Below are 27,255 nucleotides of genomic sequence, written 5' to 3' on the forward strand. Positions count from 1 at the left end.
AAAAAAACAACTAAGATAACAAATAAATGAGCGAAGGTCATGAGAATAAGAATAATGTTTCAGACTAATACATACACCTATGACAAGGAATCATACGTAGACATTAGGGGGTTTTAAGTGGCTGCGAGTCAAAAAACATTGGGAAGTCTCAACGTATCGTTAAAAAAAAATAGGTCGTTTTGAAGTCACTTAATACATAAATGTACCAGCTTCAGACTTCAGGACCAGGTCTTAGCTTTAGATCAGCAAGTGCCCCGTTTGTTGTTACCATTGACAACAGTATCACTAATATGAGCCCTACAATATCACTAATATGAGCCCTACAATATCACTAATATGAGCCCCACATATCACTAATCTGAACCCTACAATATCACTAATCTGAGCCCTACAATATCACTAATCTGAGCCCTACAATATCACTAATCTGAGCCCCACAATATCCCTAATATGAGCCCCACAATATCACTAATATGAGCCCCACATATCACTAATATGAACCCCACATATCACTAATATGAGCACTTGTGCTAATGAGCCTGCATTTTAATCCTTAATAATTTAACTGGCTAATGCCAAGAATTCAACAGAGTACCTATTTTCAATATTTTATTGAATGAAGCAGCACAAAAAAAAAAGACAAATGTTTAAAGAATACTTTTACTTCAAATTGTACAAAAGTTGTACCAAAGAAAAAAAAGAAACATCTGAGGGATATTAGATAAATCAATAGAGTGTTGTGCAAATAACAAAAAATAAGACATATGTTGCTGACCTTGGGTAATACTACGGTTAAGAAATGCCGACCTTTCGAGTTTTAATATATAAGAACTATCTGCACATTCCTCGTAAACCAAAATGAGTGAGCCCTGTTGTCAAAAAAATAGAAATTCTCAAGTTTTCTTTTGCATGAAAATGGATTGTAAGATCAACATTCTCACAACTGCCCTTGCATTTCAAGCTTTCAGTGGAAAGCAAGAAAGAAGAAAAAAAAGGCGACACATTGCATGATGATATAAACATTACTGGAAGACTAAGCTGTGCGTTTATAGCACTGCTGAAATGCATTTATTATATAATGTATGTATTATTTACGTGTGATCTGCCGTTCCCAGCCCAAAAATAATATGAATAATTCAAATCTTCAGACCACCTGCATTAGAGAGAAAGAGTCGATCACATATCCTGACTTTGTGCTTGTTGAGTTTGTGTGTCTGGAATATGCGCGCGCGCGCGGGAGTGTGTGTGTGTGTGTGTGTGTGTGTGTGTGTGTGCATGCGTGAACTTGTGGGGCCCCTGGGACTCAGTGCATTGTGCCTTAGAAAAGGTAAGACAGGAGGCCTCACACCGTGGAGAAGCGCTTCTGGTGGTCATGGCGAGTTCGTAGTGGTTAATACTGCTGGCGATGCAGTGCTAGTCTAGGCACGGGGTGCTAGTCTAGGCACGGGGTGCTAGTCTAGGCACGGGGTGCTAGTCTAGGCACGGGGTGCTAGTCTAGGCACGGGGGTTTAGAGTCTCGTCCTGCTGGACTTCAGAAATCAACTAGCGGCCGGTTCCTTCCTCTGGTTCTGGAGCATGTCCGTCACTCTCACGATGTCCTCCTCGGGGACCTAGAAAAATAGTAAAAACAACAAAAAAAAGATCAAAGTTCACGCGCTGTAAACACAACAAATATCCTCGCTTCATAAAGTGGATCGCTCCATCTCGATCAACTGTCGTCAAAAAATATCTGATTATTCCGCTGCTAGGCTCCAAAACGGGAGAGTTGTGGAAATAAAAACCACAACAATGAGCTGAAGGTTCCTGCAGCTCTGGAATAACAGATTAATGTAGAGTATGGTATCGTCTGCATAACGGCGACGTGTAAATAATGCACTCGTTGCATTGATGTGTGGAGGGCCGTCCGGCTTTGGTCGGCGGACACTCTGCAATACGTTTTCTGGGTAATATGCGAACAGATAACCCAGATACACTTTTCACTTTTATTCCGTCACGAACGTGTGAATATTTTGACTTCCATGACGGCGGCGGCGGCGTCCTCAATAGTGACGTGAAGACGCTGGACTCACCAGAGCGTGGTCGAAGCTGAAGGTGCTGATGTAATACGCAGAGATGTCGCTGTCGGCCAGAGGCTGAGATATCTGGGCGACGATACCACATTCATCTAAAAAACAAACAAACAAACAAAGAGATACACCGATATCAGCGTCACAATCATAAACGTGGACGTATAACCACGTGATAACAGGGATTTTCTTGTAGATGTCATATTGTTGTTATTCATTTAAAAAGCAGAGATGGACGTGAACGTTTAAGACTTTAATTAAAATAAATGGAATACAAAATAACTCAAGACAACTAGTGGTAGTCCCATTCACATAGTGTAGCAACAACTACCCAATAAGAACATAGTTTCTACCAACAATAACTTAATTAAAAAAAAAAAAAAAGTAAAAAAGATTTTTAAAAAATCACATTTAACATTATTATTTTCAACCACATCAAGATTTAAGGTCAAAAAACAAAAATGGCAATAAATAAAAATCACACCTGCAATTAATTCTCAGAATATTTAAGACGCCCATTTAAGGTGCATTATTTCAGAGCCACACAGGGTCATGTTATACTCATTTCACAGTGCATGCCAGTCACGTGTTGCAGCGAATCAATTTGTCGGCCTATTTTAATCTTAACGAAGATGACCTGCGCGTAGAGTAAATGAATACAAGTGGCCTTACCAAAGCCCAGCGGTTGACCCCCGATACGCACCATCCTCCACAGCTCCCCGGATGAGCTTGTGAAGAGAAGGTCAGCAGGAAACCTAAAAAGCACAAAAAGGCACATTCATTATTTTTTTTAATTTATTTTAAAAACACATCTGCCGGATGCCGTTTGCTCCGCTGTAAAAAAGTTGGATTTGGTTCCTTACTGTCTCTGCGCCTCGGTGTCCATCACCAGGGAGATGTAGCCGTCAATGAGGGAGAAGGAGAAGAACTTGATGCAGTCCAGGTCCCGGCTAGGAGACGACTGGGCGTCCTCTTTAGGGCTGCGGAGGAAAAGGAGGCGTTCATTTAAAAAAAAAAAAAAAAAAAAAAAAAGGTGCTTTATATAAGGTCACACAATAGACAAGAAATAGGAAGGAAAAAAAAGGTAAATACTCTCGTTAAGGTTTTTTTTTTTTTCATCGCATGGGCGTGTACATTCATGTTCTTGGATTATGAATAATACCAATTTTGATTTTTCAAACTAGAAAATGAAAGCAAGCAATAAAATTAAATACAATTTAAAAGCCGTATATGGAAATTAGCTTGCACACTAATCTTCATTGTGTCTCATATTCAAGGTGTCACTCGTCATGTCATGGCTCGGGCGCTCATTAAACCGATGTAAAATAACTACCTGTGTCACGTTTATTATTTAAAAAAAATACAAAAATAAAGCCAGCGAGCAGCCGTCTCGTTTGCGTCGAGTGCTGCCACCATGTGTCTTTAGAGAGGTACTGCGTCTCACCCGTTGGAGTAAAAGAGGACGTCGATGAGCGTGGTGGCGATGGACGGCAGCGTGTCCGGGTCCAGAGACATGACGCAGAACTGGTTCTGAGGGATCAGCACCGGGTGAACCGTGGGCCGGGTGGCTGGAGGAGCAAAGACAGAGTTAGTTTGAGAGGACGGCATGAGCGCTTATTAAACAATTAGACTGGTTTTAATTTCACCCTTCATAATGGCTCACAGGGTATCAGTCAAGACCAAGACAGGCTTATTAAAACATGAACTCACGGTACGCACTCTTGTTTCTGTAATATAGTATCCCGTGCATAGAATGCATTATGGATGACAAGGTTTTCCTTTCAGTTGATTATTATATATATATTTTTAAAAAAAAGTAAAACATGGAGCAATTTTAAAAAAAAACCTCTTAATTATTCTCCCGTAGACTTTTTAAATAATTCATTAAACAGCTTTTAATTTCAAGTGTAAAAGTGACAATTATACCACTGGTCTGCATTCAATAATGTAAAAGTAAATATCTTTTTTTTTTTTTTATTCCTTCAATTTACACCCAAAAAAAAACACCAAAAAAAAGGAGGTCGCTAGAGGATCTTAACTTGTTGACACCGACAACGGGGGCGGCGCCCCTCTACCTTCTTTGGCGTTCTTCTGGAGGGCGTTGGCGACGTCCTGACAGAGCATCGGGACCGACTCTCCGCCCACTTCCTCGTAGATGTTGAACTCCTCCTCCAGCGTGCCGACCACCACGGACAGGTCTTTCTCCCTCACCTGCGCGCGGGCACAGATGCGGAACATCAGCATCGCGTGCAGCAAGGTCGGGTTACGAGTGTGTGTGTGTGTGTGTGTGTGTGTGTGTGTGTGTGTGAGACGGGACTCGCCAGGATGAAGTCGGTCTGATACGTTGAGAGCATGAAGACGGAGACGTGCTGCTGGGCCAGCGGGGCGATGACCGACTTGGCGATCTTGGTCACGCCGACGGCCTGCGAGCTGCTGGAGGCGTTGCCGTTGGAGACCACGTTGAGCGGCAGCCAGATGGAGCTTTCGACCTTGAGATGCTCGGAGGGCTGGAGCTCTGAAAAAGAGAAAAGAAAAGAAAAGAGAGCGACTCGGGTGAGTTAGTGGGACGGCAACCGGGACTTAACGCCTTTTGGGGAACATCACAGTTAAGATAAAACCGGATGACCAACGCCACTGGGTTGCGTCACGGGAAATGTGGGATGTTTGTCGTTTATTTTTAAAACTTGACACTTCACAGGACATCGTGCCCTTTGCTCCACCACATTTTGACAATGGAGTTATTTGACACCACAGCTGGAGCCAGGTTTACACTATAAGAGAGTATTTCGGAGCCAGAGCTCTAAAAAGAAAACAAGGAGCCAGAAATGCACTTTCATCTACGTTAGAATAAAAAAAAAAAAGATAACTCAAAGCTAATTTCAAAGAGCCACTGTTCTGGTTGGCATAACTTGTGCCTTTCAACAACCAACGGGCTGGATGAAGAGCGGATGGGACTGTAACATGTAAACTATACAGTGGACGTGCGTCCTGAGCGTGTGGTCAGACAGAGGTGAGGTAGATATTTGTTTTTGTTTTTTTTAAATTCACATAACGCTAAATCATAACAGAAGTTATCTCATTATACTTTTCATATGCGCACTCAATAATTTAGAAAGAGACCCAGCGTCCCCCCCCCCCCCCCCCCCCCCCCCCCCCCCCCCCCCCCCCCCCCAAGTGCCGGGTAGAGGGGAAACATTCATTAAAAAAAAATTTAAATAAAATCTAAATTATAAAAAAAAAAGAGGAATTAACTGATGACATTTGAGTAGCACAAATATATAATATAACAAAATATTATATATTAAAATAAATTGCATAAATCCTACCACGCGAGTTCTGTGATGAGAACAAGGAAGGAAGGAACCCAGGGTCTAGGCAGCCATTATTATTATTATTAGAGCTCCTTTTTTTAAATGTTTTATAATTAGTTGTTGTAAGAGCTTCTTTTTCTTTGTGTGCAGATTAATATAATTAGTGAAACATGAGGCTATTTAAAAAGTTTTCTGATTGCGCTCTTTCGATTTAGAGAATACGGGACGAAGAAGCTTTACCTTTGAATCCTTCCTCGTCGAGGACCACGGTGTAGTTCTCGGGCGTCTCCGTCAGGCTGAAGAACTTGCATCTGGAGAGAGAGAGAGAGAGAGAGAGAGAGACTTCAGTATCCCCAGATTACAAAGCACGATGCTCTTCTCTCCATCTACGGTTTGGGTATTTGAGTACACAAAAAAAGGTTCATAGGCTCCGAGGGATTTGGTAAGGGTTGAGGACACACACACACACACACACACACACACACACACACACACACACACACACACACACACACACACACACACACACACACACACACACACACACACACACACACACACACACACACACACACACACACACACACACACACACACACACACACACACACACACACACACACACACACACACACACACACACACACACACACACACACACACACACACACACACACACACACACACACACACACACACACACACACACACACACACACACACACACACACACACACACACACACACACACACACACACACTTTGGGAAGTGCAACAGCAAAAACCACGGAGATCGAACCACGTGGATGACCTCCCTTTTGTTTTTCTTTGGATCCTGTTTCCCCTCCCCCCTCCCCCTTCCCCCCTCCCCCCTCCGAAAGAAAACTTCTCGCACCACCTTCCTCTGCTTAATCGGTCGAGCCGAGGCCCGTCACAGCAGCAGCAGCCTGGGAGTGAGACGGCGACACTCCTGACTCAGCAAAAAAGTAATCCCTGCCAGGGAGATGGGACAATCACCCCACAGAGACACAAAGAGAGAGAGAGAGAGAGAGAGAACACTGCAACAGTAACCGACAGCTGTGTTAGCGAGCTCAGCCAGCCCATTGTGTTATAATACAGCGCCCCCCCCCCCCCCTCCCACACACGCAAATTTCCTGTTGACCCCTCACCTTCCTTCGCTCGCAGTTTCCTGCAGGTAGCGGCTGCCAAGCGTCGACTCTTCCAGAGGAGGCCGAGTGTAGAGCTTTTTAGCTTGAGTGTGTGTGTGTGTGCGGCGTGTTGGTGTTACACACACACACCTGCACGCCCGTCAGACCTCAGCAACCAATTTGTTGCGTCTGAGAGGCAACCTGTGTGCCCCCCCCCGCCCCGTTTGTGGAGTCCAGACGAGACCAATCGAGAGGCCTCACCGGAGCTCCGTGACTGAAAAGTGACGAGCCCACGGAAATGTGCATTCGACCTCAGCATTGTTGTTGTTGTTGTTGTTGTTGTCACTATTGGATCCTCACAGTCTACGGGAGAATGCTTGTACCTCTAAACAGATTGCCTCTGGAAAAAGGACCGATTCAATTAGAAAATCGTTTTCTAGAAGTCTCGTCTCCTTCCAGCGTCACAATGTGCTACCTTCCTTTGGGTTTCATAAAATCAGTTTCCAACGAGTACGCGAGCACTCAAAACGTGTTCGTGCAGCGCTCCGTAACAGGTGACAGGTAGCTGGCGTGGGATCGCTGACGGGAGAGAGAAAAACAAAGCGCCTCCTTGTTGAAGCGACACAAAAGGAGGAGGAGGAGGAGGAGGAGGAGGAGGAGGAGGACAATAACCAAACGGGATGAGGAAGCAACAGGTAGCGGCCGAGCGGGGAAGATGAAAACCGAGTGGTGTTCTGCAACTGATGCTCCAGCTGAGGAAACATGATAAGGAGCAGAGAGAACTGATGATGTTGTGCCCCCCCCCCCCCCCCCCCGTCAGATGACGTCCACGCCGTCCGCTACCTTCTCACAAACATTCTCACGGCCTCCTCGCTTCCCCCCCCCCCCCCCCCCCCCAGAACAATGAGGGAACGTTTTTCTTCTCTTCTTCTTCTCTTTATTGAAATACCGGCGTGTTGTTATCAAGAGTAGGAGGCGGCAGCTTTGTGTAAACGAGGGGGGGGGACGGGGGGGACGAAAGAGCCTCAACCTTGACAACAGACCGCTGAAGCAGACAAGTGGACCCCCCCCCCCCGTGTGTGTTTCTGGCTCAGCAGAGGCATTGTGTTCCGACTCGGGCTCCCGTTAGCGAGCCGAAAGACAAGAAAGGAGGACTCTGTGGAGCCTGCAGGGCTGCATCCACCGCACAGCAAAGAGCAATATCCATGGTAGGGGTCAGGCTACAAACCAACAGCCTGCAGGCCCATATTGTCCCCCCCTCCTTAAATGGTGGTATTCATTCAGCGTTCAATTGAAGCGTATAATACATGCATGTCATACTTTTACCAGGAATGCATGAAGATAAGACACTCGTCCTCTTGTCTGTGGCCCACAACACTGCAGCTAACATTTAGCCCGAGTCGAGACCAAATCCAAGACCTAAATCAGACTTTCCAGGGCCCTTTTTTTTAACCCTTCCGACGGCGCGGTAGCCTCTCCGTAACTAAACGGAGACGGCCTTCACGGATTAAAACGTCGCAGCCGACAGCGGGCCTCATCGAATGAGGCAAAAGACGACTTTTATCCTCTGAACCACAGAGGTGTGTGTGTGTGTGTGTGTGTGTGTGCGATGGCGGAGAAAGACAAATCTACCTTCTTACAATTTTTGGGTCGTTAGAAAGCGATAACCTCCTTAAAATTCTGCTCAGGACCGCTTTCGAAAACCCGCTTTCGGGGGAGATGTGGGGAGATGTGTGTGTGTGTGTGTGTGTGTGTGTGTGTGTGTGTGGGGAGTTGCTCTCTCGTGAATAGCAGGGGCCAGAAAGAGGGCGACAGCTAAAACCAACAGGAGGCCCGTCGGCCTCGTTTTGGCTCCATTGTTTTCGAGTTGCCATGAATTCAAATCTCCACCTCTGCCCCCGGCTATTAATTTGATCGGAGCGGGGCGGCGGCGGGCTTTAAAAACTCTGCTATAGAAAAAATAAAACAGGAAAAAAAAAAACAGTCAAAACAACAGTATACCGATGACAGAACTCCAAAGCACAACAACAACAACAACAACAACACAGGCAGGCCTTCCAAAACGAAGGGCGCCATGTGGGCTTTCCTGGTTTATTCTGGGCTCGGCCGACTTCTTCTTTTCACTCCGGACAGAAATTAAAAATGTAGGCTCGTGGAAATAAAACACTGGACTTTAAGTCACCTGATGATGTAGAACCGTACAGGCCTGCACCTTTAGAAACACGGACTCAAATCACATCCTCGCTTGGTTCCCATCTCGGGAGACAAACGAGTGCTGATGGATGCAGCCGGACGTGCCCGAGAGGACACAATCAATATATATAAATATATATAAAAATCTCATTCCTCCGCCTCGGTCGACTAGGTATGAGGATCACGGGCCGGGGTCGTGTTGCCTGGTTGTAAAAAAGAAAATGCCGATACCCCGTGGGATGCTTTTCGATAAGTTGTGTCATATCCAGACGTCACGGAGGGTGTAAAAATACATAAATATCTTGCCTGACATTTGCTCACAATTTCTATATAAACAATTAGATAACAAAAAAAAGAAAAAAGGGATATCCAAGGATTAGCTGAATACTGGCACTAATGCCAACATGAGGAGCCGGACAATTTGCTGGCTAGGGGAGGGAGGGGGGAGGGGGTCAAAGGTCGAGTTGGTGCTGGAGAAACAAGGTCCCACCCAAAAAAAAAAAATGCAGTGGATGCTTTTTAGAGGATTTGATGCATTGTTCATGACTAAAAAAAACAAACAAATGCACGTTCACACGGGACACATGCACTGTGCCGAACGTGTATTATAATATATAATAAACGCAATCATATTCTCTCCATTGTAAAAATAAATAAATAATTAAACATTTACAATCCTATATAATAATATATGTGTGTGCGGTTTCACGTAGCTTGCAGCCTACCTGCAATGGCAGAGCCCCGGGCATGCACGGGCAAACAACCCCCTCACGGCTCTCGGCCACCCGGTGCACGAAGAGGCGATGTGTGGGTTAGCTCGTGTCCGTGCTTGGATTACCGGGAGAGGGGAGAGGGGGGGAGAGGAGGGGGGGGAGGCACTACGGAGCTTCCTTACCGTGTCCTGTTCCGGAGGAAGATCAGCTTGATGAGGGGGTGCGTGAAATGCACCAGCCCGCTCTTGGATATGCTGATGACCCGGAGCCTGTGGTCCAAAATGTGCAAGTCCATTTTTATTTGTTTTGTGTGTGTGAGTGTGTGTGTGTGTGTGTCCCGGTGTCCGCTCGAAGTGCGCACGCGGCTCAACAGAACGGCTTCCCTTCTTCGCTGTGCGATATCATTTAAATGTCCGTTACACGCGCACGGACGCACGCACGCACGCACACACACCGGGGGTTCTGGACGAGGAGCGCTGCCGACGAATACGACCGCCACCCCGGAGAAGAAAAAAAAACAGCCGACGCAACCGGACTCCAGCTGAACTACTGTATATTCAAATAAAGGGACACGCCCCCTTCTCTTAAAGCGACAGGTTGTTATTGAATTTGTGACACTTCTTTTTTTTAAATTTATTTTTTTGAATGAAAAATTATATATATTCCATGTTAATTTGAGTTTGTCATCTTTGGTCAGAGCCAGCCCCCTCACCCCCACTGTTTCCTGTCTTTATGCTAAGCTACGCTAACCAGCTGCTGGCCTTCATACTTATAGATCTGTATAATAATAATAATAAATAATAAGCAAATCTCCCAGTTGATAGCTTAAAACATGTTTTACCCATCCAAAAAAAAACAGTTTGGCGTCCTCAAATTTAGTTTAGCATTTCTATTTATGCTTTTCTTTTATAGCAGCAGTACTCCCAAGTTCCAGTTTTCCTCTTTTAAAACTGTATTTCTCTTAATAACTTTTATTTTCAAAACACTGACCACCTCGTACCAGAAAGTTACACATTTAGCTCCTGAGAAGCTCGTCGCACAACTTTTCATTTTCTTTTTAAGGATCATTTAAAAAAAACGAGTGAGGTCTGACACGTTTCGTTGGATCGCGTGTCTCTCACGCTTCACAGCCGTGAAGCTCGGTGTGATCTCATCCGGTGGGATTCACAGTCTTAAAAAGGGCGTTCATAAAAAACGCCGGGTGGAGACTCTTCCTTCATTGTGAGAAAGGAACACACAAAGGAAACATAAACCGCACCAAGCGCTACACAATTATGTCATTTAGTGTCAAATGCGTGCACGTAATGTAAAGCATATATCATTTGGCATTTCATTGTCTATTTTTCTAAATATCTCACCTACACGTCTAGAAACGAAGGCAACATGTATGCACACAAATACGGGTCTCTTGTTTACACACTTGAAAAGATCCTCCAGCAGATTATACATTAAGACGTTTCCTTTTCGTGCAAGTTCAGCTTCAGTCGTCGTCTTCTTCTCATTGTAAAGGCGAGCTCTTGGTGGGAATCATTATTCGAGACTCCATGCTTCTGATCAGCGGCACTTGAGGAGAGAAAAACGGAAAGTTTAACTTGAAACTTCAAAGAACGTGGAATTAAATATCATTCACCCAGATGATGCTTTTATGTTGCCGAAGCACCTCTCTCCCTACGAGCTGAGGCACGAGCACAGAGAAAACACCGTGAAACGTACTTACTTAAAACTTACTGTTAATGAAGCCAAAGTCTTTATAACTCAGGTCGTGCATTCGACCCCCGTGCTCGCTCTGCTGCTATTAAACACGCTCTTGATGAATAATATTTGCGCTCGCCTCAGCGTCCTCGCCACAGGAATGTCTGCGCTGAGCTCTCGTCTGGTGTTCATTACAGTCCAGGAAACTCCTTTAACTTAAATTCAAAAAGTCGTCTTTTGGACAACAAACATCCGATCTCCGTTGTGCTTCAGTAGCATTACTCGCTCCCATCTGCCTTCCTATCGCCATCGCGTAGCACCAGAAATGAAGCTTGAAGCGCAGCTCCAGTTTGTCGATTGATCTAAATCGCTCTTGCGAAACCATGCTAATCCACTCAATTATTATCTCATTATCTTATCTCATTATCTTGCGTGTCTCCTACCTGTGTAATACACGTTTGAATCCCATCCCTCCTTCAGCCAGGCAGAGTTCCTGGTCTCCTCCCGGGACAGCAGGCTTTCGTAAGCTGTGAACGCAGTCGACGTTGAGGTGAGAATGACGTTCACGCCGTTAGCATACAAAACATTCAGCTTTAATAAACTGTTGTGCCGAGCGCCACAAATTACTTTCAAATGGGTTAAACCTCCATTTGATGACATATAGCTATAAAACAAACTCATTTTGCAAAAAAAAGTTATAGAAATCCCTTTAAAACTGCCGACATCTCGGTAACGCTTTATGTAGTTATGGGTATTTAAATTGTGCATTTTTTTCTTTGTGGGTCGGCCGGTGTCCCTCGTGATAGGGGCTGACACTCATGTTGCATATGGCAACATCAGCACCTCACTGTGGTAGTGTGTTGGCTCGATTACGACATCACGGTAATACGGGGTCAAAGGTCAATTGGCCAAGCGTAAAAAAAACAAACTACTTTATCCGTAATTTTCAGTACATTTTATTATTATCTTTAAATAATCACAAATTTTGCCTCATGGGCAGACATGAAATAGAGGTCTTGAGTTCACTTTCTTCTAATGATCAACCCCCCAAAGAAGCGACATCACGTGACATCATTTCCCACCCGTTTTAAACTGGAAGCTGGCCTCCAAAACCAACAAAACGTGACACACACACACAACCCACACACACACACACACACGCACACACACACACACACACACACACACACACTCACCCCACAAATGATGGACCACGTAGAGGTCGCCGATCTGGGAGAAGAACCCGCCCACCGCTTCGTTGTTCTCCTGTCTGTATCTGATTGCCCTCGCCCTGTCGTAGGACATTTATTTATTTATATATTTTTAACATTTTTTATTTTTCTGGAAGTGAGCGAGGAACACCTGCAAAATGAAGCTCGTTGATCCTTACCAGTGGTTCCCCCATTCAATCATGGTTCCCGGCTGAAACACACGAGGAGTTAAAAAAATATTAACACAAGGCCTCAAACCGGAACACACAGGACACTTATTACATATTTGTATTTATATGTACGGACACCGTTTATAGTAACAGTAGAACGAGCGGGATGTATTCATCGTACGACGTCTTGGTTTAAAAAATGAATTCTAATAATGCATAATGTCAAAAATGCATCCAGTCGGTAGATGATTTAAAAGGCAGAAAGATAAAAAGAGAGATAAGAAGAGGATAATTACGTCACTCTTTCCAGATAGCAGGCAGCCCAAAAAGAATGGGAATGCAGAACGTATATTGAGAGTAAGTGAGTGTGAATATAACAATATAACAAAAAAAAAGTAGGCATGAACGCAATATGTTTTAATGCACCGGTCCTTTTTGAGATTTTATGCTACCTTGCTTCCATAAATGTCTTCTATTTATATTTTATTTTTTTAGACAACTAGAAAGAAAAGATCCATTGTATGAACTCACAATTTCAGAAATATTGTAATACTTGTTCGGCCTGATTTACAGAACATTTTCTACCTTAAAAAAACATGGCGAATATTGATTTTTTTTAAAAATGGATGTTTACATTACATACTTTGTTGTGTCCCGGGATGAATGTAACAAATAGAGATCCCCAGGAAACATTGAATTCGGAAACCATTACAGTTGAATAACTTTTGATTGCAACTGAATGCCATTCTGTCGTCATATTATGTAGAGAGGCGTGACGTTTGGATTTAATTGTTAGTGAAAATACACCCAAAAAATGGCATCGACGGAGCAATACGCATGTCACACGTCATGCGATCGCAATGCAGTGGAATGTAAGCGGATACCTTCAGGTGATAGGTTCTCATTTCATAGACGTTGGGCCCCGGTCTGGGCTCGGGTTCGTTCCAGAAACTGAACTCCAGGAGGAGCTGATTTCGCCTCGAAACCAACATTTTAGCCCTCTCTTTACGAAACTCTCCATACTCCTGAAGAGATATTACAGATTATTATTTTAAGAATAAACAAAGACAACAAAGCGCTTCAAGTGTGAACTTAAATTACGCAAAGTTGATATAAAACTCAGAATCCGTGAAACATCAGCATTTTCTCAAATTCCCCATTCTGTCTGACAAAGTAAAAGATTATTATTATTATTTTTTCTTTCAAAAAGTTCACTCGACCTTGTTGTCGTTCAACTTCTTCAGGCATTCGGTCAACGCTGGGTAGCCTCCTCGGTACCGCCACAGATGCACTGCGGGGAACAAACCAGCAGAGGTCACTGTAGCGCCGTACATCAGAAGACACCTCCATCACCACGTGAGCCCTTCTCGTTGCCAGTGCTGTTTAATGTATAGCATGCACTCATATGTAAAAGGAGAGGTGTTGGCGGTGAGTCGTCTGATAGTGTCCGTACATTTGTTTTTGTTTTTTTTCTGCGATGCTCTGCCAAACAATTTACAGCCTTCAAGCTACACTTGAATTAAATGATGTCGTCGTTCACGAGGCCTTCGAGACAGAAAAGAACCCCGAAGGCGTCGAGCAACAAGAGGAACGAGAGGAACGAGAGGACCCCCCCCCCTTTGCTTACCGGCTTGGTCCTGTTCTCCGTACCAGGTGTTCCAGCTTCCCACCACCTCGCACGGGTAATCCTGGTCCTCGTGGAGCCGGATTTGCACCTGAGCCCTGAAAAAAAACAAAAAGAAGGGGGGCAAGAAAAATTAATTAATTCTTCACACAGCGATTGTGCCGACAGCAGCGGTTATAAATATACCGACGCGACACTAGAAAACCCTGAGAGTCCACAACTGTCCAACTTGCTGTTATAAACCCAAAGACATCACTTCAATTTGAGGCTAAATTACTCCGAAGAATACCATCTTCTAAATGTGGGGAAACTTATTATCTGCATATATATTGACGAAAACTTATGCGACTGGTGCATTTGATAAAGCAGACACACTCACTCTAGACTGTTGTAGTCTTCCAGGCACTCTGGTTTGACGTTGTGAACTGAAGAAAAAAAAGAAAAAGAAGAAGAGAGTCAAGACGTTTCAGATATGGCTGTTTTTTTTTCATCTTCTTTTCATTTTATGAATAGTATTTTTAACACAAGCAACCATCAAAATTCTTCAACAAAAGTAATTTCACACTCCGATCCAGCAAAAGACTTCTATATACCAAAAAAAACCTGATTCGCTCTCTCAATAGTTCATATAGGCTACGGCTGATAGTGTTCAAATTGAAATCCCCTACATGGAAAGAAAGAAAAGATCAAAGCCTTGGGAAGAATGATAGATTTCACTGCGAGAGGCCGACGCAGCTATCAAAAAGCTAAAGAAAAAGCTAAAGAAAAAGCAGGGAGAACCCCCCCCACCCCCTAAAAAAAGTGGGATGTCGCCATTGAAAACTATTATAGAATAACTGGTCCCTCGTTACATTGCAGTCCAGTGCTTGTTTCTCATGTTACTTTCAGTTTATTCCCTCTGAGGTCACTGAGGTCGGTCCGGATTGAATTTAATGAACATTATTTATTTAGCCCCCCCTCCCCCCCCCTTTTCTTCTTCTTCAACAAATGGACGTCTGCTTCTGCATCACATTCCCTCGTGTTCGGGGGGGGGGGTTCCCGCGCTCACATTGGATTTTGTACAGGTTGCTGGTCTCCTTCTTTGACAGCAGGTTGGAGTGGGCATCTTTCCTGGCGTCGGCTTTGTCCACAATCGGGGAACGGAACCAGCCTTTCTCTGAAAACCTCCTACACAGAAAAACAAGATGAAAGAAAAGTTACGCAACGACTTTATATATTTTTTTTAAAAATGGAGAAAAAAAAACCTTTGTGGAGATATGTGTGACATATGGGCTAAAAGATAGTCCTTTCTAATATCCTTTGATATTAAAACACATGCATACTGTTTGAAGGGAGTGGGCTGAATGCATTGGCTTGAGTCTTCAGCATGAAACTTCTTCTCACCCACTCTGGAGTGAAATGAAAGGGGGATGAATATCATTCACTTTAAGAACTATTGTTGCAATCTAAGAAGCTCCAATCAGTATTTCGACATGAATAACTGTCAAAGTCGTAGAGAGAAGAATAAAATTAAGACTATAAAAAGGAACTGTGCTAACGTTAGCTAACAGGAAAGGACGACGATAGTGGCACATTAGAGCAAACGGGGACGAACCCACCGGTAATACTACTACATTAAGGTGTAATTATGCATGGCTCATAATAATGTCTATATATATATATATATATATATATATATATATATATATATATATATATGTGTGTGTGTATATATATATATATATATATATATATATATATGTATATATATACACACATATATATATATACATATACACATATATGTATATATATACACATATATATATACACACATATATATATATATATATATATATATATATATATATGTATATATATACACACATATATATATATACATATACACATATATGTATATATATACACATATATATATACACACATATATATATATATATATATATATATATATATATATATATATATATATATATATATTTATGTGTGTGTGTGTGTCTAGTGTTAAAAATAGCTCCGAAACTCATATGGACATCAAATCCAATTTTTGTTATGACTTTCATTGCTACTTATAAACTCATGTTTTTTTTTTTTAAACCATTTTAAAAGTTGCTTCAATGTCGACGTTAATCTACATTTTTTTTCAAAGAGTGTGAAGTGTTGAACCGAGTACAGGATTGGGGGGGGGGGGCAGCTCTGACTGTGTAAATATATTTGTCACTTTCAAGGCCGTCTTTTGATTCGCAAACAATTTCCACGGCTTTATTTATTTATTCTAAAATCCCCCAAAACTTTTCAAGGTCAGCGAGATTTCTCTGTTAATATCCTTAAGGGCCAGCGACTTTAATTGGGAACTATAATTAGAAAATGCATTTCCCATGGCTCCTCTCCCTCACGAGCAAGGCCTAGCATTCAAGTCAGAAATTAATATTATTATTTTTTTTTTTTTAAACAGCCAGCCACACAGAGGAAATGCATCCAGGGTGCAGATAAGGTATTTTGCATGTAGAGTCAGCTTCACGGGGCAAAGTTCAGAGGTCCAGCTAAAAAAAAAAAAAAGAAAGCTGCTTGTTTTGATATTAACGAGCATTATGTAACACACGCACGCATTAATTCACCATATAATGTGTTACGCCCCGAGTGACGACAGATATTAATATGAAGTCAATGAGGTGCTGGCTGAGAGTTATATTTAGATATCAGTCCAACGGAAATTTAAAAAAAAAAAAAAAAAGTTTTCAAATGCACCGCGAGTCAAACGAGGCCCTTGAACGCAACGCCGGGTCCGCGTGCAGCGCTCCCGTTACCTGGTCGCTCGGCTCAGATCCGCCGAGCTCGCGAACAGCTTCCGTCCTTGGGACCACCACGCAGAAGAAGAAGAAGAAGAAGTAACGCGTGCCGTCGCCATGTTGCTCCGCGCTTTTCAGAGACGTGCGGGCTTCTTCTGACTCCTGAACACACGCACGCACGCACGCGCGCGCTGGGGGGAGGAGTGGAGGGCTGGTTAATGTTTACAGGGCCCCGGTCTGACCTCTGACCCCGTGAGACTCCGTGACGCACTCAACGCCAGGAGATCAATACCATCGATCGGACCCGATTATTTGAGCCTGATAATGAGCAACAAGTTGCAGCCTATATGCATAATATATGTTTTTGTTTAATCTTTTAAATCAATTATTATTCACATCCTTAAATGCTTTGGATATATGTGTAATTATTATTGTATATATAATACAATAATGTAGCAATAAGTAGCCATTTACATCATTAAAAGTGTAGTAAACTGTACAATCACACATTATGAGGGATAACACCTTTCAGAGACTTAAACTACATTACTGTATTATTATCATTATCTGAATTGTATAGTTTTGCAACCGCTTTTTTTTAAATTAGGATTTTTTAAAACTGAAAATCCTTCCCACGAGGCAATTATTTCACACAACTCAAGTAAAGTATAGAGGCAACGTTAAGTACCTCAACATTGCACTTATTCGCTATTTCAAATCCGACGAATAAACCGATGCAACGTGTACGAAGTTGTACAAATACACACAAGTTGCCTAATATAACTTTTTTTTCTCTCCCCCTTTTAATAATATGCAATAACACGAATGTCATATCATTTCTGGGTGCATGTGGGAGGGACACGCGTCTCCGAGTGACAGCGGACCGTATCCAACGCTGTTTGAGCCGTCCCGCTGCAGTGTTATCTAACATCATTCTTTCAAAGCGGGTTTCTCTATTAAACTAGTCATGCAGTACTTAAAATCCTTTTTTTTTTTTTTTTTCTCCGTGCAACCCACTTTCACATCTTTTCACGCACAATGCGGTGCTCTCTGATCCTCTCCATCACGCCACCCACCGACATTACGTAACATCAAATCAGATCACACCTAAAAAGGATCACACTCCAATACCTGTGTTGTATGTGTGTGTGTGTGTGTGTGTGTGTGTGTGTGTGTGTGCGCGCGCCCGTGGTCAATGACTTTAACAACGTCGTATTTTTTTGAAATTGCAACAAACAATCTCTGAATAAACTTCATTTTAAATTGATTGGGTATTTAACAAGTTTTATTTCATATGAATGCATTTTTATTTCAGAGGAATATGCTTTGATGACTTTAATAAATGATATCTCCGCATGCATCCCACACTCTGGTTCATCCGTCGATGATGAAAACGTCCGCAGGGCTTCGACGAGAGACTCCTTCCATCTTCCCTGGCATGAGAGTACAGCAATTACAGTAACACTTTTCAAGCTTTTGCTTTTTTGAATACGCCAATTCTGCCCCCGTGATTTACTGTAAGCGCGGGGAACATTTCTTTCACCGCCGTGTACAAATCTTCAAAATCCTGGTTCACCGTGACGTCCTAGAGGGTGAGCGGAAAACAAGAAACAGAGAGCATGAATACCCTTTTTGAGAGGATGGAGATTCGCAGAGAGGTGGAGAATGTGTGAGTGTGTATACCGAAAAGTCTAACTTCTCCATGGCTGAATTTGGGTTTTCCTGCAGAGACTGGAGGATCCCATAGCACCCAGCATTCTGGATGGGGTTCCTCCCCACCTGGTCAAAGACAAACATCATGCAGGAACATGTCCAGATGGCCACCGATTGTGATGAAATACCGTTTTAGGATATTGTAGTGTTTTGAAATGGATTACCTCTCCTTATGTCAACCACAATTCGCCTCCTATTTAGACATAGCCATATTTATTGGTTCAGCATTTTGGGAAACACACTAATGGGCGTTCTGGCAGAGAGTTTATATAAATAAAGACAGGAAACTGCTTATGTCCAGTCATTACAAAATCCACTTAACAAATGAGAAGCTCACAAATAACACATTTCCTTTATTTAGGGGGAAAGAAATAGAAAATTCACAATGTTAGAGGGTTTGTATGGTGGGTTATTTCATCGCTGGGACTAAGACCTTCCTGGTGTCTTCCCCTGGTTGCCTGGCAACTGATAAGAGCCAAGAAAATCGGGCGCATATCTGCCAATATTTTAAATCGACACAGTCGATTTTCTCGCCTCAAAAATTGATGATGAAATTGCATTCGAAAATTTTTTAAAATAATTATTTTAAAAAAAAACTTCCTGCTGTTCCATCAGGTAGCCTCCCTTCGCTCTACAGGAACAACAGCTCTCTTCCTGCGCCAAGCTAGTTTGTAACGCCGGATAGCATCATAGCTCGGCTAACGTTAGCGCTTAGCAACGGCCTGGAAGGGTATAGCCAATCAGACGCAGACTAGGGGCGGCTCTTAGTCCTAATGTGTGACCGTCACCTGTAAAAGCAGGACCCCTGAGCCCATCTAGTATCTGCACCGCAACATTTCCAAGTTTTAGGACTCATTCCTGCAGCACTCCATTGCTAGTCGTTATGCTACGCTAACCGACTGCTAGCAGCAGCTTCATATTTACAGACACGAGAATGGAACTTATCCTTAACATCGTGGCACGTGAGCATGTTTCAGAAAGCAAGTAAGTGTTGAAATCATGACCTTTTTGCTATCTAGCTAGCAATTTTCTTAGCTATCCGTCTGCTTTTGGCACATCTAGACTCACACGTCGACTAGATGCAAAGGAAAAAGTTAATAATTAGCCACTAATGCAGACGCAAGCTGGATCGTGTCTTTGAACTTCGGTACTTTTCACCAAACCGGTTAAAATCTTGAACTGCCTCGATTTTTTTTCCAAATCGACGCGAGTGCTAATTTAATACATTTTAAAAGCTCGAGCTGTCCCTCAATTTTACCGTACGTCTTCCCCATAACTTTTTTATTAATCAGTAACTGGTTTCAGGCAGTTCAGATGAGCCCGTGAGAAAACCTGTGAGGGCCACTGGCATTAAAACAAAGTACAGTGATCCATTTATTTATCCCATTTCATCCACTGATGCCCCCCCCACCCCCCCATTGTCTTTGCAGCCATAACCAATCTTTCAACTCAGCTTACCTTCAGGGATTTGATTGTCTTGTTTACTTTGAGGCCCATGGCTAGGTGGATAGCTCCTTCAGGGGGGATTCGGTTGCTACTGTGGGGACAAACAAATGGAGAGAACGAAATGGTAAAAGAGAAAAAGTGTGAGTGTGAGGGAAGCAATCTTAAAGTGTTATTATTTTATTTTATTTTTTAAATCGGCATTATTCATCCACGTAGCATAAATTACTGGGAACCTGTGAGGCGAGTTTTGTTTTGCTTGAGTGAGGCTGAAGAAACTTCGTTTAGGGTTTTGCAAAAAAAAATCACCGTTTTAGATTAATTAGCGAACCACAAAGAGGATATTTTCTGTTATCTTTGCCTCCCAGTTAGCACCAAACACTGAAATGATCCGATCACCCAATACCAAAATAACAAAAAGGGGCGTGTACCTCACGTTCAACTCCTCCAGAGCGTTGTTCTCTTTCAGAGCCCGTCCCAAAGCCACGGCTCCTTCTTTACCGAAGCCGTTAAACGTCAGATCCACCGCTCTGAGGGAAATGTTTCCCTAAACATGAAAAGAATTAGCCTTCGGTAAAGATCGTCTAAAACAATCACAAGTACAACTTGAACACGTCCTCTAACAATGAACTGAGGACCAGAGTGACACCTGGATTCAAAGAGAGAGCAGCGGAGATAGATCACGATGTAATCGGCCTCTTGGACCGCGATCAATCAGAACTGTCAGTGCGGCATCTCGCTCTTTAAGACAAACTGCCTCTACGAGATGATTAATGAATACCCCAGTGCCGTGTCACGACATGCAATATCCTCCTTCATCTCATCAAACTTAATAATGCAAGTTTTGTTTACATTACGCCAACATCGGATGGTATATTTTGGCCGGAGGGGAGCAAATCCCTGCAGCCGTGTGCCAAAAGTGTCTGGAAAGCCTTCGCTGATCTAGCAAGATATTGATGCCCATGAGAAAATATATATATGTAAAGGGCGTTTAAATGCTTTGTGCTCGTGCACTATATGATTGATATATGATGTATGCACACATTTGTTTTTTTTGCCATTCAATCTGACATAAGTAGATCTGTAGATATTTGTGTCTTGCCTGAGTGAAAAAGAAAAAGAAAAAAAGTAATGTTTTCAAATATTGATATCCAGGGTGCGTTACCCCGAGACCATTGGCCAACATCACAGCTCCTCTCCCTCGAATGCCGTTCCAGGCCAGACTGAGTGATCTCAGCCCCGTGTTCTCTGACACAGAGTCTCCCAGGTGTTTGCCTTGGCGGATGGAAACAAATAAGAAAGAGAAAGAATTACCACAAAAAATATGTAAGTATTGAAGTCAATTTCATAGTTAAACCTCCCCCCCCTAAAAAAAGTGTTATATTCTCAGTAAATTGCAATAATGTGCTCGAAACGAGTATAAACCCACTCTACCACCAGGATGAGAACGTGCACACGACTCACTGGTTCATGACAGATAGAAAGAAAGAAGAAGAAAAAACACACTCTTACTGTACTTGATGGGAAAAAGCAATAAAACCATAGTCAGTGTCTCTCTCTCTCTCTCTCTCTCGGCGGAGGAAAATAAAATCTGCATTTAGCAGAAAAGATAACTTTGCATTCACTTGCACACCTTTTTTTAAAAAAAAAGAAGTTATTATGTAATTAATTACATAATTAATCAACTCCTCTGGTTGCAAAAAAAAAAGGAGTATGATTGTATAGAAGTGAGAAAACGACTACTTCTCACTGGATTTTATTATTTTAGTTAAACATTGTGAACATGAGTTTATGATCTCTATAGCATGATGATCATTTAGTAAATGATGGTGCCATTTGGAGTAAAAACTGCATGGCGATAAAACAAGGGGGGTATGCTTTGGGGCGTGGCTACCTTCTGATTGACAAGCCGCTCCGACGGTGCGTTCAGCGTTGGGTTGTACTCTTGGTTGCACGAAACCAAGATGGCGACGGCCAAAATGTAGAACTCAAGACTTCGAAAAAAAACGTCATCGGCAAAAAAAAAAAAACGGTGGATGACGTCACTGTGACTCCGCCCACTTCTCGAATGCAGTCGTTAGCTGCCATGTCAATGCTATGAATTTCAAATTTAGCACCTTTAAACTGTGTGCAGGTTTACTGGATAACAAGGCAACGTGAGAATCTTCTAAAGCTCACATGATGGGAGAGGAGCTGGCTGACAGTTCACTTATGATTTCAGTTTTGGCTCTAATTATTGCTTGATAATCTTATTTTTATAAGTGGGTCGAAACCGACCCTTAACAACACAAAGGTCATGATTTCAAGCAGAGAATTTTTTTAATTCAGTGAAAAAAAAAAGTGATGGTTTTATTTTGTTGAAATGGAGGTTCCTGACAAAGTCAAAAAGCCTTGATGCAATAAAGAAAATGTATGTGGTCCTTTTATGTGTTTAAAACCTAAAACACAAGAGGAAAGCTAAGCAATCCGTCAGTTAAAAAAAGACAAGAGAGAGAGAGAGAGAGAGAGAGATCCCTGTACACAGATGCATGACTCATTATCATCTCATTCCTCACACCTTTAATTTCTGCGCCCTGAAGTTCAGTTATCTGATGCTGCTCACGCAAAGTACGTGAAAATATGTATCTCCAGTGTAAATCTTTAATATCAACCTAATAAAAAAAAAAAGAAGGTTGCCGTGGGTACAGTTTCCTTCTTTGGAAAGGAGTAAAGGCCTCGAGGGGGAAAATACGTGACCTTTAACCTCCCTCTCTCCAACTAATTGCTTTGCTACCTGCACGCTCTCCCAGAGAGTTGTGGCTGAGGTCGAGGTGCCGCAGTTTGGAGTTGGCGACCAGCGCCGGTCCGAGGTGCTCGACCGACTGGTCCGTGAACCGGTTCCCGGACAGATTGAGGCTCAGCAGGGTGCCGTTGGCCCTCAGCATGCCGGCGACGGCTCTGGCCCCATAATCCCCGAGATTGTTGTCGGACAGGTCCACCTCTGGGATGGTTATGTTTAGAAGGAGAAGAGGTTAAATGAACAATGTGTGGCAGCTCCCAAACATTATTCTTTTTTTTCCCATCCTGATTATTGCTGAAGTGTTTAAAAAAAAAAAAAAAAAAAAAAAAATTCATACTGTTCACTCCTCTTTCTTCAGTTTGGCTGCATTGGTAATCATATAATTCTGCCCTTATTTTTGATGAAGATGCCCCCACGAGAATAATTTATTTGACACTTTATTATAGTGGTTAAAAATGTCCATAAAGCGCCATCGACCTGGTCAGAACTGTTCCGTCACCTCTAACCTTCGAGAGTTCTCATTGGTTGTACAGTTGTTCATTTGAAATCAGAAATGCTGCGTTGGACGAACATTCTGTCATAATGTATATTCATAAAATCGGTTAAACCCCTGAACGTTTGAATAGCGGGTGCACGACTCAAAATACTGCAACCCCCCCCCCCCCCCCCCCCCTCCAGAGAGTTGCCATCCCAAGACTCCCAGGAGTCATTCTCCATAGATCCCTCCTTAGCTTAGCTTAGCTTAGCTTAGCTTAGCTTAGCTTAGCTTAGCGAACTGCACAAATATTAAACGCCTGCCCACATAAATATATGGCGTATAATTGGCGTGAGAGTGGGAGATGGGGACGGACATACAGGGGGGTGGGGGGACGGAGTGAGGGGGGAAAAAGGAAGAGACAGTGAGCGCGCCCAGTAAAACCACCTGTAATGTAACAATTTTCCTTTAACATCTCGGCTATGGCAGCTCCGCCCATTCCTTCCATCCAATTATCCCGCAGGTTCAGCCTGAGTATTGAAGTGTTGGTTACCAGGGGAACTGACAGCGCTTTGGTGCCCTGCAAACACAACCAAAGTGATTTTCTTCCGTTTTGTTCACTGCAGTATATATATATATATATTTTTTTCCTTCTTATCTGTATTCCAGTTTAAAAAAAAAAAAAAAAGAGTAGATGCACTGATGCAGGTGGGCAGAGAGCGAGAGAGAGAGAGAGAGAGAGAGACATATTAAACCTGCGTGAGACAAATGAAGCAGAAGGGAGCTGTGTGGAGGCGTGGGTCAGAAAACGAAGCTCGCAGAACATGAAAATTATAGTTTCTAATGAGAAAGTTGGCTGCGTGAAGCCTTATGTTAACGCGATCCGAGCAGAATAATATAGTGTGTGTTTAAAAAAGTCTTTCTGTGATTGACAGGGGTGAAAAATGGCTTGTTAAAAAGGAATATGGATTTACTTGATCCACCTTCGTGTGCAGCAGTCATACGGACTCGTGGAAGCCTGGTTGCTAAGCGCCAGAAAGAAACTAAAACTAAATTGAAGATAACATCTACATTTAAATCTTTAACAGCTTCTTCTTATTCGCATGAAGATGAGAGACGTACAAACGATTCTATACACAGATTTGTTGTTTAATAAACATGTAATGGGGAATTGACTTGTGGGCTGAAATGAAGCTGTTAAAGATTTAAATGTAGATGTTATCTTCAATTTAGTTTTAGTTTCTTTCTGGAGTATGTTGGAAAAAGAAGTTAATAAAGCATTGTTGTGTACACATGCACTTAACAAGATCTATAAATGTGTGTGTGTGTGTGTATATATATTATGGGTTGTATGAGAGCTACAACATGTAGACACAATATTTACGTGAGGGTCCAATGCTCAAAAAGGACCAAATGATAATAACAAAAAGTCCATTTCCAAAAAGGTCACGAGGTGAAACGCGTTAGCTTGTCTCCCCGAACGGCATAATGAGCTGAAACCCGGGGGGCCACTAGGGGGCAGCAGAAACGGGCTGTGAGCACACTATTGGGCACGTCGTTGTTGCCCGGGGTGATGAGGCGAGCTCATCAGACAGCTGCTCACTTACAAACAGCTAAAGAGCAAAATTACAGAGTCATTTTTGTGGAAAGGTCAACGTGACATCCTAAAAAATGAGTTTGCACACACAAATTACGTTTTAGGAGCAACTATCTCCACTTACATAACTCCTTATCCTTTTAAAAACATGGCGCCCCCAATCGGGGTGAAATGTACACATTATGGTTAAACTGTGTAAAACGTGACAATAAACACAAGCAAATATATTGTTGTTATACATCAAATTGAACAGAACTTGGGCCACAATAATTAGTATCACACAACTCAAACACCAACTAAAAGAATTATAGGTATGTTATTTTTGTTTTTTTGTAATGTATATCTGGTTATTCAGCTGCTCCACTGCGTTCGCCAGGTAGTTGTTACCTTTATCGTGTTTAGTAGCTTTTTCATTGAAATGACATGTGAGATAAGAGAGTAGTGAAACACTACCATTACTGCATGTTTTTATAAAAAAAAAAAAAAATAATAATAATATTTAAAAAAAAAAAAAAAATATATATATATATATATATATATATATATATATATATATATATACACACACACACACACATTTGGACTGAATAAATAAATAAAAAAATAATAATAATAAATAAAATAATATATATCTATACATTTGGACTGAATAAATAAATAAAAATAATAATAATAAATAAGTAAATAAATAAAAGACCCTCCCCTGCTCTCTCAACCCCCCCCCCCCCCCCCCCCCCCCCGCAAAAAAAATCAGAGAAGAAAATACATAACCCTCCCCCCCGATCCTTACCCTCTACTCATTTCCATACACCCCCTAACCCTTGATTAAAGTACCTGAGGCCCCAGACCCCGGTGCATCATGGACAGCTCGCTGCTTCGCATGCGCCGCAGGAAGCAAGAGGCCGGCGCCACCTGTAACGCTCGGCACGCCTCCGCGTAGCGCGTCTGACCCGTCGGGTCATACGCCGCCTCCTCATCTGCAATATGAAGAGAGAAAATGTGGACGTGTGAACCGCTGAATACCTCTATACCCCCCCCCCCCCTCCCCCCCCCCCCCCCCCCATTGGGTTGAGCTCATTGAAAAGGAAGCCCGACACACAAAAGACTTTAAGGTGTGTGTGTGTGCACGCGCACGGAGGAGCTGCTGGTTTTTTTCTTTCTTCTTCCCTTAGAAATCACTTCATCGACGCAGGTTCTGACCAGATGAAGGACTCGCCGGTCAAAATACTGACAGAAAGACCACTCATCTGTATTCCAGTCTTATCTGTATGGAATATTACCAGAATCAAACGGTTCATTTCAAACACAAGAGGGAACATCACCACCCTCTGTCATCAAATTTGACAACTTAATCTCCCCCCTCGTTACCGCCGAGCTCCAAGTCGGTGTCGTAGTCCTCATGGGAGATCTCACGCTCTCCTCCTCCTCCCAGCTCCTCCTCCTCGTCCTCTTCTTCTTCACCTCCGTCTAGCACACCTGGCCCACGCACGTCGACCCCCGTCCGGCTCCCTCTTCGCTGGATGGAGAAGGAGAAAGGGAGACTTGGTGGCTCCTCACAGCCGGAGAGCGGACGCTCCTACACGTTGGACGAGCGAGTCCATCAAAGTGTCTCCGTGAGCTCGCATCCCTCTCTCTCTTTGTAACCACTTACCTCCCCTCCTACTCCTTTCTTCACACCTCCCTTTAACTTCTTTCTCCAGCTATTGCACATCTCTCCCCCCCCTCCCCATTCCCAGGCCTGTGGCCTGTCCTCTACACATCTCTCTACAGTCGGCCATCGATTGTTACCTTCAGGACTAAGCGGGCCGATGCATTTCTGACACTCGCTTGTAGAGCGTGCAGCGATCCGACCACATGAAAGAGTAATTGAGGAAAAGACTTTCGGGGTGACACTCTCGACTCCTCTCTGTTGAAGGAATTCACGCACGCATACGCGGGTCAAAAGATAATAGCAGCTTATTGGGTTTTACTGCATTTACTTTGTGTGTTTCCCGAGATGCGTCTAGAGATGGTGTTATGCCATTGAAAGTCTCTCAATATACTCAAGAACATACTGGTGGATTCTCACCGAGCCCCTTCTCCTACATCTTGATCAAGTCTCCAGCTGCCTACCTGCCGGTTGGCGATTCCCTTTGCAGAACTTGGGCCCCGGGGCGATCCGCTTCCTACCTCTTCCAGCTGCAGCGTCTCACTTCCTGCTCCCGCGTCATCGTCCTCCAGCTCAGAAGGCGGCGGCGGGTCGGCGGCCAACTTCTTCCCATGAACCATGACGCTGAGTTATGGTGATACTGAGGAAAATATCTATTTGTTTTCCCTGGTTCTGATGTGTGT

At 43.1% G+C, this 27,255-nt stretch overlaps 3 protein-coding genes across 4 annotated transcripts; all 3 read right to left on the reverse strand.

Moving 5' to 3' along the window:
• Positions 1 to 592: 592 nt before the first annotated feature.
• On the reverse strand, positions 593 to 9,956 carry castor1 (cytosolic arginine sensor for mTORC1 subunit 1). Of its 2 annotated transcripts, none has more exons than XM_034541597.1 (9): positions 9,614 to 9,956; positions 5,618 to 5,688; positions 4,388 to 4,581; positions 4,106 to 4,277; positions 3,511 to 3,634; positions 2,930 to 3,046; positions 2,739 to 2,821; positions 2,070 to 2,164; positions 593 to 1,610 (listed from the first exon to the last, which is right to left on the reverse strand). In XM_034541597.1, the coding sequence occupies exons 1-9, from the start codon at positions 9,724 to 9,726 to the stop codon at positions 1,539 to 1,541; spliced, it is 1,041 nt and encodes a 346-aa protein (XP_034397488.1). In that variant the 5' UTR covers positions 9,727 to 9,956; the 3' UTR covers positions 593 to 1,538. The 2 variants fall into 2 exon arrangements, with proteins under 2 accessions (XP_034397488.1, XP_034397489.1); XM_034541598.1 differs by having other exon boundaries at positions 594 to 1,610; positions 4,142 to 4,277.
• Positions 9,957 to 10,929: 973 nt separating this feature from the next.
• nipsnap1 (nipsnap homolog 1 (C. elegans)) lies at positions 10,930 to 17,036 on the reverse strand. Its single transcript, XM_034540741.1, has 10 exons — positions 16,936 to 17,036; positions 15,177 to 15,295; positions 14,508 to 14,553; positions 14,132 to 14,226; positions 13,725 to 13,795; positions 13,389 to 13,529; positions 12,514 to 12,545; positions 12,320 to 12,414; positions 11,567 to 11,650; positions 10,930 to 10,994 (listed from the first exon to the last, which is right to left on the reverse strand). The coding sequence occupies exons 1-10, from the start codon at positions 17,034 to 17,036 to the stop codon at positions 10,930 to 10,932; spliced, it is 849 nt and encodes a 282-aa protein (XP_034396632.1).
• A 1,213-nt stretch (positions 17,037 to 18,249) lies between these two features.
• On the reverse strand, positions 18,250 to 27,192 carry lrrc74b (leucine rich repeat containing 74B). The gene is made up of 10 exons (XM_034540742.1): positions 27,037 to 27,192; positions 26,293 to 26,500; positions 25,759 to 25,901; positions 23,775 to 23,907; positions 22,847 to 23,053; positions 21,239 to 21,348; positions 20,505 to 20,620; positions 20,089 to 20,167; positions 18,601 to 18,696; positions 18,250 to 18,502 (listed from the first exon to the last, which is right to left on the reverse strand). The coding sequence occupies exons 1-10, from the start codon at positions 27,190 to 27,192 to the stop codon at positions 18,386 to 18,388; spliced, it is 1,365 nt and encodes a 454-aa protein (XP_034396633.1). The 3' UTR covers positions 18,250 to 18,385.
• Between the last annotated feature and the right edge of the window lie 63 nt (positions 27,193 to 27,255).

This window comes from Cyclopterus lumpus, chromosome 9, assembly GCF_009769545.1.
Source record: "Cyclopterus lumpus isolate fCycLum1 chromosome 9, fCycLum1.pri, whole genome shotgun sequence".
Classification (NCBI taxonomy): domain Eukaryota; kingdom Metazoa; phylum Chordata; class Actinopteri; order Perciformes; family Cyclopteridae; genus Cyclopterus; species Cyclopterus lumpus.